We start from the raw sequence: 13,028 nt of genomic DNA on the forward strand, positions 1-13,028 counted from the left end.
AATGTTTTTTTCTCTTTTTAAGAAAATTTTTTGTCTAATATCAAAGCTCTATCTCCACTGATTAAAAATATTTGAATTTTGAAAATCCATTCATAAATAAACAAGTTATGCAGTTTCAAAGGTGTCATTTATTTGGTTGACCCGCAAAGAGGAAAAAAACGCGAAAATATGGGACGCTTTTTCGGCAATTTTTTTTCGATCTTTGGTTGTATCTTACGTAATAAGTGGATTAAAAGGTTGAAACTTGGGATGGTGTTTTGTAAAATACGGGAAAAGTACTCGTCATATTCATATGAAATTTTACAACCAAAAAGAAGAAATGTTTATGTATTACCTTGTCAGCGACAAAACCTCCACGCCCGGTAGTGTTAGAAATATTTTACTCCAAAGAGTAAAAATCTATTTTTAACGATCTTCCGGTAATCGCACGAGTTTTGTCGCTTGACATAATCTAAAATGACCTTTTTTCTAACTGTGTGCCAACTTTCAGTCATATTCATCGATAAACAGCGTCGTAATTAATTTTTTAAAATAGCATATACGAAACGGCTTCGTCCCATATTTTGCCGTGAATTTGGGCACTTCGTGAGCGAAAAAGACGCCCAAAGATTTGTGCGGGATAGTCATTGCTATATTAATTGGACTCAATAAATAGTCTGATGTCACGTCCGCCCAGCAACCAGCAGCTTGGTTCTAAACTAAAAACAAAAGAAAATCGGTTCTTTTTATTCTTCATGCTGGCGAGAACTTGTTCACATGTCATGTGATAAGAATGTATAAAAGTCAAAACATTATCAGATTTATAATGTTTTTCTCCTCTGGATACAGTTTTATGCTCGTCGGAGAAGTATTTCATAAGGGCGTCCGCCATTGTTCCGATAGTTTATAGATGACTTTATAGTCACCTGGAACAACTACAAAGGACGTCTAACTTCTACGTCATTGTACAAGACCGAAGGGCTAGAGCTCAGGTGGTTTCTGGTTCGGATAAGTAAGTAAAGCTAATTTCGAAAAGGACGCTCAACGGGATATTTGATGTCATAATTATGCCCTGCTGGGGAGATGAAGATAGCATTGTGAAGCACATTGATCCTGATTAATCCTTGGGGGAAAAAAATACGCCTACGCTACGACATCATAAGATAATATCGCCGAGGAATTCCATGAAGGATTATAGATAATCCATCAAACAAGATGTCTGATGTCAACAACAGGAATCATGCCATGTTGTCCAAAGTGAGCAAATTAGGGGTTAAAAATCTTGCCTACGAAAAGAAAATAAAACAAACAAATCCGAAAGTGCCTGAAGCGAGGCTCGAACCCGCGGCCTTTCAGATCACAGTCCAATGCCCTAACCATTCGACCACTTCGTCACATGGAAATGCGCTTCATAATTTATTTATTTATTTATTTTTTTTTTTTTTGGTGTGTGATCTGTTTATTCTTTTATCTACCAACGCAACATTCTAAGAGTCTAGTTAGACAGGTTTGAAGCGATTTTTAAAAAATGGGGTCGTGGATAGCTCATACGGGAGAGTCAGGATCTCCCCCGGCCAGGCGGAGTTGTCGTACCAGTAAGGTCGCGGATTCGAGCCCTCATCGCCGCCGCGAAGTTTTTATTCTCTGTTGTTGTTCTGGCACTTTCCTATTCAGTTCATGTCTTGTTCTAAGAGGAACCGTCCTACGGGCGATTCTGGTTTTGATGATCAGGAATCCGTCCTTAGCGAGTATGTACTTATTAAATTGTTTGTTTGTTTGTTTTAAAGGGTTTTACGGTACTTGCAACACATTTAGGTTATCCCAGCGCCAGTAAAAAGGAAGAAAATGGGATAGTAAAAAGTTCTAGAATTACAATTAAAGCACCCAAGAAAAAGTAAGACATAGGGGAACTCGGAACAAATAGGGATCAGATGTAGATTCCAATAGCACACCACCAATGTACTTAGTCTGAGATCACCTATAAGTCTCATCCAGACACAAGCACAAGATCCAACAAAGAGGAATACACTCAAATGCTTGCATTATACATTAAAAATAACAAATATAATAACACATAATTTTTTTCCTCCCAAAACAATAACTATGCATTTGACTGTTTCCCTCCCAGCCAGGGCCAGGACAAAACCAAGTAATCTCATTCCAAGACAAAGACAGATATAAGGGGATAGAAGACACAATATGTACCCCCCTGCCCACTATGGGAGGTCAGGATCCCCACCCACACTTATTAAATTAATCTCTACTCGACTCGGCATCAATTCTAAATGACAGGTTCGGGGAAATACCGCACAATGTATGTCTGTAAGCGAGTGGGTGTGTGAGTAAGTGAATACCTCTCTCTCTCTCTCACTCTCTCTCTCTCTCTCTCTCTCTCTCTCTGTATTTTGTAAGTGTCCGTGCGGGTGTTTACGTAGATGCATGTGTCTTTCCGAGTGTTTGAGTGAGTGTGTATGTACGTATGATTGTGATATGTGAGTATATAATAATATATCTCTGTACGATTACGTGGATTCATAACAATGACAGTGAGTAAATTGATGTTTATTGAAGTAATTATGTGTAAGTGTGTGTGTGTGTGTGTGTGTGTGTGTGTGTGTGATGTGTGAGATAGAGAGAGTGAAAGAAAAAGAGAGAGAGAGAAAGAGATAGATAGATAGATAGATAGATAGATAGATAGAGAGAGAGAGAGAGAGAGAGAAAGAGAGAGAGAAAGCAATAGAGAGAGAGAGAGAGAGAGAGAGAGAGAGAGAGAGAGAGAAAGAGAGAAACAATAAAGAGAGAGAGAGAAAGAGAGAGAGAAGAGAGGAGAGAGAGAGAGAGAGAGAGAGAGAGAGAGAGAGAGAGGAGGATGGGAATTTGTAGAGCACCATAATGTAACTGAAATTCTGGCAGTGTTCCAGACAGGAAGATGCTGCCATGCTAGAGATCATAGATGTGTTACAATTACGGAAGTATGACTCACTCACCCCCTCCGCCCCCTCTATATATACGCCTATTTAGATTCCTATGAAGATTGTTAGTTGGTAGATACATTGTTAAACGCCAAGTGGATTGGCTTGTTAGTTGCTAGCTAGAAGGTTGGTTGGTATTTCAATTCAGAAAAGTGCGGCTATGTGGTCTTGTGGTATGACACTCGCTTTCGGATCGGAAGGTCCTGGGTTCGAGTCTAGTTGAGTCCTTGGAGAAGGCTCTTTACTCACATTCTCTCACCGTACTCAGTGTAAAATGAGTACCTGGCCGTTAACAGCGTGCTCTGTCCCAAATATTTGTAATATCGCCTGACAGACGTCATGTCCGTCCACATGTTATGTGTTGCTGTTGGTCAGGGACCCCTTGTAAAGCGCTTTGAGCACATTTAGTGGATATTGCGCTATATAAAAGCTCAAGTTAAGTCAAGTTTAAAAAAAGTGAGTGGAGCAGGCACTTATGTTGATAATAACCAGACATGAAGTGAGTGGAAAGTGCCAGAAGACAATAGAGAATAAAAAATTTTTATTCTCTATTGTTTTCTGGCACTTTCCACTCACTTCATGTCTTGTTATTTCAGTCTAATCTATTGAACCTTCAAAGTCGCGTTTCGAATTAAACTCCTACCGGGTCGAACAATAATTAATCGCTCGTAATTTACCCCACAATAGACCCATCGACCTACTAACCGGTTTCACCAAGAGATCATTGTAAAAGTGATGTCACTGGGGTTCAATTCCCTTTATTCATCCCATAGGGGAAATTTGTCTCTAGGGTCTATTCCAAGGGAAGACTGGAATAACCCAGGCGTCAGCCGCAGTGCAGCGCCGCAAATTAAGATAGAGCGAGGTGACTTGCTCAAGGTCACACAGCGTAGTGGCGGGTGATTGAATTCAGTACCTTTCGGGTACGAAGCAAAGACCGTCCCACTGAGCTACGCTGGCCCAACAAAGCCCAAGTCGAATTGCTGTCACTGCTCTCTTCATGAAAACGAATACGCTCTGTGGTACATGATGGGAGAAATTATTATGGTTTGACAAAAGCAGTTCAACAGGTTAAAAAGATTAAACGTTTTACTTAAATGCTTGCTTAAAACATAAAATAGGCCAGGGTATTGAAATAGTACCTACCACCGGTGATTACCCAGTTAACCAGTGTCGTACCCTGGAAAAAACTCGTATTGAAACATTTGGCCAGAAAACTCGTCCTCCAAATATCGATCGGTTTAAATGACCCTCATCTTGGTAAAATCTCTCAAACCTGGGACTTAATTAAGCGACTGATAAAAGCAATAAAAAAAAAACAACAACCCCATTGATACGTCACTTAAAATCAAGACAGACGGGAGACAAAAACTATCAGTTTGGATTTTAAGAAACGCATTAATGTTTTTTTTAAAATGTTGTTATTAGCTGAAGAAGAGTTTTGAGCCCGAAATGTTCCGTGTTTGGTATTTAGTTCTTTTCCGAAGCTGTTATATTCATATTTATACACTACTATCACAGCTTCTTACAGCTGAATATCATCGTAACGGAGTGAGGAAAGAAGACATTCCAATTGGTGAACTACCTCGTCTATTGATGCTATGCGTTTAGGTAAAATACTCGCAACATCCATCAACCGGGTATAACTTATCAATACACATATAAAAAAAAAGTTAAGTTTAACTTTAAACGTTTATAGTCTGATTGATAGAATTTAGTGAGAACTAATTAAAACGACTGTCTAAAACAATAACAAAGAGCTGAGTGACGTCAATTTCGTTCCATTTATTCGGGAAAAAATGAGATGAAAACAAAAATGTTTAAAACCCAGAATGATTAGAACTAGAAATGTCAAGTTAATTGAAGAAGAAGAAGAAGAAGAAGAAGAAGAAGAAGAAGAAGAAGAAGAAGAAGAAGAAGAAGAAGAAGAAGAAGAAGAAGAAGAAGAAGAAGAAGAAGAAGAAGAAGAAGAAGAAGAAGAAGAAGAAGAAGAAGAAGAAGAAGAAGAAAAACAAAACGACCCCATTCTTTCTGCTTAATGATGGCATCTGCTCTTAATTCAATTTTTTAAACGCCAAGATTAACACGGGATTTTGAGCACCGGGATTGTCGTTATGTCAGAATGTTGTGAAAGAACTAGTTCAGAGTTGGAACATAAATAGAATATTTCAAATTCCTGGCCTCCCGCTCTCAGTTGATACTAATTTCATCTGTTCAGGATTTTGATTAATCAAGAAAAGAAGACATCTCAACTGTACAACCCCCCCCCCCACCCCTCCAAATAAAAAACAAACAAAAAACAAACGAAACAAAAAAAAAATAAAAAAAAAACAAACAAAAAAACCCGCCAAACAAACCCAAAACCAACCCCTCCCCCCAAAAACAACATAAACAAAAAAACAAAACAAAACAAACAAACTTAAACCAAACACACACACATCAACAAAAAATAAAACAATACAAAACAACAACGACAAACAACAAGACAACAACGACAAATAACCAGACATCAAATATATATTGAACAAACAGGGAAATAACCAAGAAGCCAATAAATGTAATAACAAACAACCTTAAATCATGGACGACATTGACTGACAGAACACATGTCATGACAGCTGTGTAAACAATTCTCCCCCCCCCCCCTCCCACACACACACACTTCCTCGCAAAACAATTAATGAAAAAATATATGAATGGTGAGAATTGAAATGAGTCAAAGATAGAAATTGCGGTGCTCTTCCTCTTCTGTACGGGATTTGACATGTCACCTGGTGTAGCCATCGTTAACTTATAGCCTGACACTGACCAAAAAAATGTAGTCAAAAGACAAGTCTTTGGCCACAAAAGAAAACAAATCGTGAGTTGTATTCTTTCGTCCAACCTGTCACTGGGCGTTGGAAAAACCTAGAAAATGACGTCAAACTATAAGTCCATCTGGGTTCTCGTGTCAGGCTATAGGATAACGGTGGCTCCGCACCCATATCGGAGATATATAGATAGTATGCGCTTGGCTAAGAAGCTCACAACATTGCCATCCGGAAGTATAACGGACCAACAAACAAAACTATGTGTAACCATAACGTTTATTAGTCTGGTTAATACAGTTTAGTGAGAATTACTCATAAACGCGGATGGCAAAAAACAAAACAAAACATACAAAGACACGAGTGACGTCAACTTCATTCTATCTATAGATAGTATGCAGATGACGTCACTCAGCCTTTGTATTGTTTTTGCCATCCGCGTTTGTGAGTTGTTTTTCATAAACTGTTAACCAGACTATAAAGTTCATGGGTTTCACAGAGTTTGTGTGTTGTCGTTATACTCCGATGGCAATGTGGTGACTCCCTTTGGGCCAGCGATCTGCTATAGGATAACGGTGGCTACGCACCCATATCGGAGATATATAGACAGTATGCGCTTGGCTAAGAAGCTCACAACATTGCCATCCGGAAGTAAAACGGACCAACAAACAAAACTATGCGTAACCTTAAACGTTTATTGTCTGGTTAACACAGTTTAGTGAGAATTACTCATAAACGCGGATGGCAAAAAACAAAAACAAAACAATAAGAAAGACACGAGTGACGTCAACTTCATTCTATCTATAGGTATGGAGACGCGAAACGTCTGAAGTGGCAATAAGGTTTTAATAGCAGACGACGCGTATCAATGTCAGACCGTGTCAAGTCGGTAAACACCCTATCGATCATGTTTAATATGTGCAATACAGTTGAAATTTGACACGGGTTTTCGAAGCTTTCTTTATATAGAGATGATTTCTTCTCTCTACATTTTCTCCGACTATAAACTTTTTGTGCATTTGCACGATTGATATCGATATAGCGTGAAGAAATAGTGTGTATTTTATTAAAACACATACCATCAATACACAATGCCATGTTTACCGACTTGACATTGAACACCCACAAACGGAAGGAGCCCCTAAGTATCACGTCTTCATAGTTTAGTCACCGCCTATAGAAAGTATGCGATTGGCTAAAAAGCTCACAATTTCCCCATCCGAAAGTATAACGGACCAACACACAAAACTATGTGTAACCTTGAACATATATAGTCTAATTAATACAGATAAGTGAGAATTACTAATAAACGCGGACGGCAAAAAACTAAAAAAACAATAACAAAGACCAGAGTGACGTCAACTTAATTCTATCTATACCTGAATCATTTAACAGAAGTCTCGAACCCCTATTACAACATATTATATCTCGACAAAAACAAACAGTGACATATTCTAAGCATGGAAAAGAGTAAATTAATGTCCCCTTTCTTTGCATTTGGCCCACCAACAACTTCTTTATCAAGTGCAGGTGGAGCCAAACGAGGGCCAGCCCTCTAAAAGAAGATAATGATTTAGGCTGAGGCAGCTTTACTGTCGGACTCTGAATAAAATCAACCTTTTAAAATAATATTTGGCCAGAAAACACGACCAATTAAAATGATCAAATCTGGGATTCCTAACAAGTATATACGGATATAATAATAATAATAATAATAATAAAATAATAATAATAATAATAATAATATAATAATAATAATAATAATAATAATAAAATAAAAATAATGATAATAAAATGAATAATAATAATAATATAAAATAATATAAATAATAATAATAATAATAATAATAAATAATAATAATAATAATAATAATAATGATAATAATATAATGAATAATAATAATAATAAATAATAATTTAATAATAATAATAATAATAATAATAATAATAATAATAATAATAATAATAATAATATAATAATAATAATAATAATAATAATGTAATAATAATAATAATAATAATAATAATAATAATAATAATAATAATAATAATAAAATAATAATAATAATAATAATATAATAATAATAATAATAATAATAATAATAATAATAAATAAAAATAATAAATAAATAAAAAAATATTAACAATATAATATTTCTATAGCGCCTAAGCATCATCCGATTAAAAGTGATCTCCACGCAGCGCTTTATAATTAAACCAAAAAAAAAAAAACAAAAAAAAAAAAAAAACAACAAAAAAAAAAAAACAAAAAAAACCGCACATATTTTCTGATTCTGATGATCTTAAGACAAGACTAGGTGTACAGACTTCAATAAGTCTAACCAGACTTTAGCAATATATTCATTCATTCTCAAATTTTGAGAGTTTTTCGACATTTTAATCGATCGATATTTAATTGAAAAATAATTTTTACGGCCAAAGTTTTAAATACGTGTTTTATCCCAGCATACGTTCGTCTCGTCATTAACACTTAATGCATCAAACTGAACATAAAACATATTCTGTCTGTCATCGTTATAACATTCATAATTAGTTAGTCATCGCATCAATCTTCAATGCAGTCAATGAAAAAAAAAAAATTGATGGCATAGAATTTAAAAAATAAAATAATTCAAAGCACTGCAAATGCATATCGAAGTAGATCAAATGATATTCAAAATTATTTTTAAAAAAAACAAAACATCGTATCAAAAATAAATCAAGAATAATGTAATTAAATATGTTGTCGGAGACCGGGTGTGGGGGGGGGGGGGGGGGAAGAAGGGGGTGGGGGAGTTTTGAATTAAGACATCAATATCTTCTTTTTTTTTTTTTTTTAATGACATGTCATAATAGAGAGTGGAAATCAAAAATCAAAACATGAAATAGAAGAGAAGGAAGCCTGTAAATCATGTGAAGTAAAAACGTATTTACGTCCATTGCATGCTCTGTCCAATGCTCACCACGTCATGTGGTAGGATAGACAGTAACAAGTCGTGGAAATATTGTGGGGGGGGGGGGGGGGGCAGGTAAAGGTAACAGTTGAAATAAAGTAGAAGGAACACAAATGCCACATTATATCTATAATAATATTAGTGATATGCTTGTGGTAAGTCTCGCGTAGCTGGAAATTATGTATTTGTCACATTCCGCTGAAATAATCAAAAGATAAACATAACATAAGAACACACAATAACATGAAAACCTTGATGAGCCAAAGTAGATAATCTTCAGAGAAGTACCTCCACTTGAATTAACTTCTTACACTCTATAAAGGGGACAGGACCACATTTCGGTCATGACTAATAATATATGTCTCTCTATCTTATTTATTATATTATTTTTAAAGTGCTGGCCCGAGGGCTCGAATCCGGGGCGACCTCCATAATATCAGAATTTAAATTTAGGTGTTTTTTATTTTTAATCTGTAAAGCGCATTGAGCACGTTTAGTGGATATTGGGCGAAAAAAAAAGCTCAATATCTTTTTGGAATGAAAAAAAAAAAATTCACTACGCCATCGTCATCTTATCGTCGCGTCCAAAACTGTCCACATCACGTGACATGCATCTACATCACGTGATGGGCATCCCAATCTTGGGCCACTATAACAAAGAAAGTATTGGACTGGAACCCTCAGGGCAGCAGACCAAGGGGAAGGCCACGAGGAACATGGAGAAGAATTAAAGAAGCTGATATACAGAAAAGTGGTAAGACATGGAACGAGATAAAAATGTTAGCTCAGGATAGAGAAGAACGGAAACGGTTAGTCTGTGGCCTATACCCTGACCCAGGGTGAAAAAGGCAATGATGACGATGATGATGAACTGTGGAAACTAAAAAAGAAAGATAACAGTTTAAGGAAATCCAAACATATTATTATGCAGCAACGCCAGCACACGTAGGTAGGTAAGCATATCGCATGCGTTCACGTCAACGTGTTATTGTAGAGGAAATATTCAGGGAACCTGTGGAAATTACCAAAAGGATAAAAACTAAACAGCTGCAATGCATGCATATTATAAAGCATACACACATCGTCCACATAAGTACACAAACACACGCATACACAGCGCACGTTTTGTGGTGTGGCAGATGTGGAGGAAGGAGATCTGTTGAAAAATAACATGAAATGCAAAAGGCAACATACGTCATGCAAATGCAAAAATCATCACAGTTCCACACTCATCCTTGTACCGGGTTACAGCACTCATCGTCAACAGTCACACCCTTCGTGAACTGAAAACTTTTTTTTTTTTTTTTTTCTTTTTTCTTTCAGTGACAATAAAACACCCGTCTTTCTGATGTATAATAAACGTGCCGCTTCTTCTTAATGGCACTGTACTGACAGTTCACTGAAATAGCAACTCCAACATTATAAGAGGAGAAAACAATTACAATGCTATAATTTTTTTTTAATTGAAAAAAAAATGGCTTTGTTAGTCGTTGACGGGCACACTCAACATTCTTTTATACCTTTTATAGGATATAAATAGTCATAAAAATATTTGGTTGGTAGATATAAAAATGGTGGCTGGGTTGTAAGATGCATACCCAAGGATAAAACACAGCAAACATTACTTATAATAAAAATAATATACCCCTCTAATTTAATTTTGAAGGGAGAAAAGTAATCAGACAAGGGCTCAAGGGAGTTAAGCCAGGAAATAAAAATCAGTAATACATATATACAGCATTATTTCCCTTGATTACATGAAACCCTATCTTCATCATTAGCAGAATATTTATAAATAGGAAATGGGTTCTGGCTGCAGCTGAAATAATGAAATGATCGGCAAGCAACATGCATAGGTAATGACATCACATGATGGCATCAGGATTGGAGAAATTCAATGACACAAAGACAAATAATAGTAGTAGTAGTAGTAGTAGTAGTAGTAGTAGTAGTAGTAGTAGTAGTAGTAGTAGTAGTAGTAGTAGTAGTAGTCGTAGTAATACAATTATAATAAAATGCATGCCACATTTTCATACCGATCTCATTAACCATACAGATTAGTAGTGATTATTAATCACTAATAACATGCCTTCTAGAACGTATCCACTCCTGGATACATTGATATCAACCCCATTCATACCTATAGCACTTGGTTCTCATATAAACAAAACTCACACACATACTTAGACACAAGCACGCTTCACTCTCTCACAAACGAACAGGGGAAAAATATCACATAAAATATTATTGATGACGATAAAAATGAAATAACAAGACATGTTAAAAATCAAGTTCAAATAACATCCGTTTTTTGGACGTGACGTGACGTGACGTGACGTGATGTCACAAGCAAGACACAGGGGTGACTCGAACCAATTACGTCCAAACCCCTCACACAACTCTTGCCACCATTCATCTCTCTCTCTCTCTCTCTCTCTCTCTCTCTCTCTCTCTCTCTCTCTCTCTCTCTCGCACCCCCCCCCCCTCCTCCCAACTCACCCCTGTGCCTGTCACAAAAATCTCATGGACATACCACATATTATATACAAATCAACATGTTTCTTTATAAAATTAGAATTAAAAACAAACAAATTTTCCAGATTAAAGTTTCTGCATCAAACCCCATCTGTTGAAGGGAGGCAGAGCATAGAAACGTGTTACCTCCCTTGATGATTTGGGAAAAAATTCGCATCCCATAGACAAACAAATATGTCACATAATTAAAGGTGCTGTCTTTTTTCTTCTTCTCAAGACCAGATGGTGATTAAGAATTAAGTAACAGAACTAATTTTACAGCCTTCACAGCTTATATTTTTAAAAAATTGATAAAGAAATAAAAACTGCCTATCGATTCGAATTTTTCCCAAAAAGAAGCATTCCATCATTGACCAGTTAGCTGTCGTACTCTAGAAAGACACGTATTTAAAAATTTGGCCAGAAAACTCGTCCTTCAAACTGAGATCTATTTAAATGATCCTTATCTTGGATAAATCTCTCAAACCTGAGACGAAAGGAGGACCTCGCGAGGTAGCAGGTTTGATAATTTTTTTAAATATGTGTCTTTCCAGAGTACAGAAACTTGTTAACCAGCTATAACTGTTTGAATATTATAATATGTGATGAATAACTTTGATGTACGATACCCGTCATATTATGGACATCGACCAGGAGAAGGATCATAAGGATTGTAGATTAGAAGAAAAGACACACGCAAGCGTCAAGCGATTGACTCACCTGTTGCTTCTTGGAGACGGGCTTGGGGACTTCTTTGTTGGCCTCGGCCTGAATGCTTTGGAATCGCGCCAGCATCTTCTTGGCCTGGTTCTTCTTGGGAAGTCCGTGGCTCTTGTCGGTGTCGGCCTCCCGAAGGGCGTCGGGGCGGGACTCCGGACTCGACTCGAAGACGTGGGGCTCGTTCTGTGGTTGGTACTGGCCGGGGAGGTCGGACGGGTGGACGGAGCCGTTGTCGAGCTGGTGTGAGGAGCTGTCGGCACCAGGGGATTTAGGGGTGCGGGGTGACTTGCTGTTGGGGAAAGGAACCAAGGAGGAGAAGAGGGGGTCGGGGAGAGGGAGGAAGGAAGGTGGTGGTGGTTGGGTTAGGGTGGTGATAATGATGACGATGCTGAATGGTCTTAAAAAGAGGTATGGAAGCAAGGAAGGAAGGAAGGTAAGGCAGCAGGTAAGAGTGAATTGATAGAACGAAGGGAGAAATAAAAAAGAATGTGGATGATGAATGCATGGATGGATGGATGAAAGGGGAATGGCAACCAAAAATGGTGGCAGTTATATTCTAATATTTATAATATGCTGGTTATATTTCAAACCAAAATCATTTAGTAAAAAAAAAAGTATCCCACAAAAGCATTCTAGCTGACAGAGCCAAGGCAAATGACTGGTTAATGCTATCTTGTAAAGTTATTATTCACTGATAAAAATAAATATAAGAGTTCGTACACCAGTTGGTTTCAATGCCATTAAAGAATGTCTGAAAATTATTATCTTCACACTGGAGTAGTCACCACGAGTCAGCGCCTTAAAGTATGTCATAATCTGCATAAAGCGCGCTTTAAACGTGATTTTACTATGTATGATTATACGAAATTACTCCAGGCATATCATATCATATTACTGACAAAAATCTCTTCGAGAACTAGGAAAAATATGACACATCCATTCATTTTTGAAACTGTTGAGAAATGAGGGAACTTTCTGTCTTCAAAAGGTGTGTACTATACGCTATTATTAAAATACAGAGTTCAAAATCATACTCCATAGATAGAATTAATTTTAAACTTTAAATGGGGATATGAATCTTA

At 36.8% G+C, this 13,028-nt stretch overlaps 1 protein-coding gene across 24 annotated transcripts in view; it reads right to left on the reverse strand.

The window, feature by feature from the left end:
* LOC144978668 (uncharacterized) overlaps positions 1 to 13,028 on the reverse strand; it is a 187,977-nt gene that overhangs the window by 50,487 nt on the left and 124,462 nt on the right. For all 24 annotated transcript variants that reach the window (XR_013646568.1, XR_013646565.1, XR_013646567.1 and 21 more), the window contains one exon: positions 11,947 to 12,235. Coding sequence is in view for 20 of the 24 variants with exons in the window: in XM_078925026.1 (XP_078781152.1) it covers positions 11,947 to 12,235 (289 nt within the window). In the remaining 4 variants the exon portion in view is untranslated. The remainder of the gene's footprint in view (positions 1 to 11,946; positions 12,236 to 13,028) is intronic.

This window comes from Berghia stephanieae, chromosome 8 (genome assembly GCF_034508935.2).
Source record: "Berghia stephanieae isolate SIO BIC M18660-M18661 chromosome 8, UCSD_Bste_1.3, whole genome shotgun sequence".
NCBI lineage: Eukaryota > Metazoa > Mollusca > Gastropoda > Nudibranchia > Aeolidiidae > Berghia > Berghia stephanieae.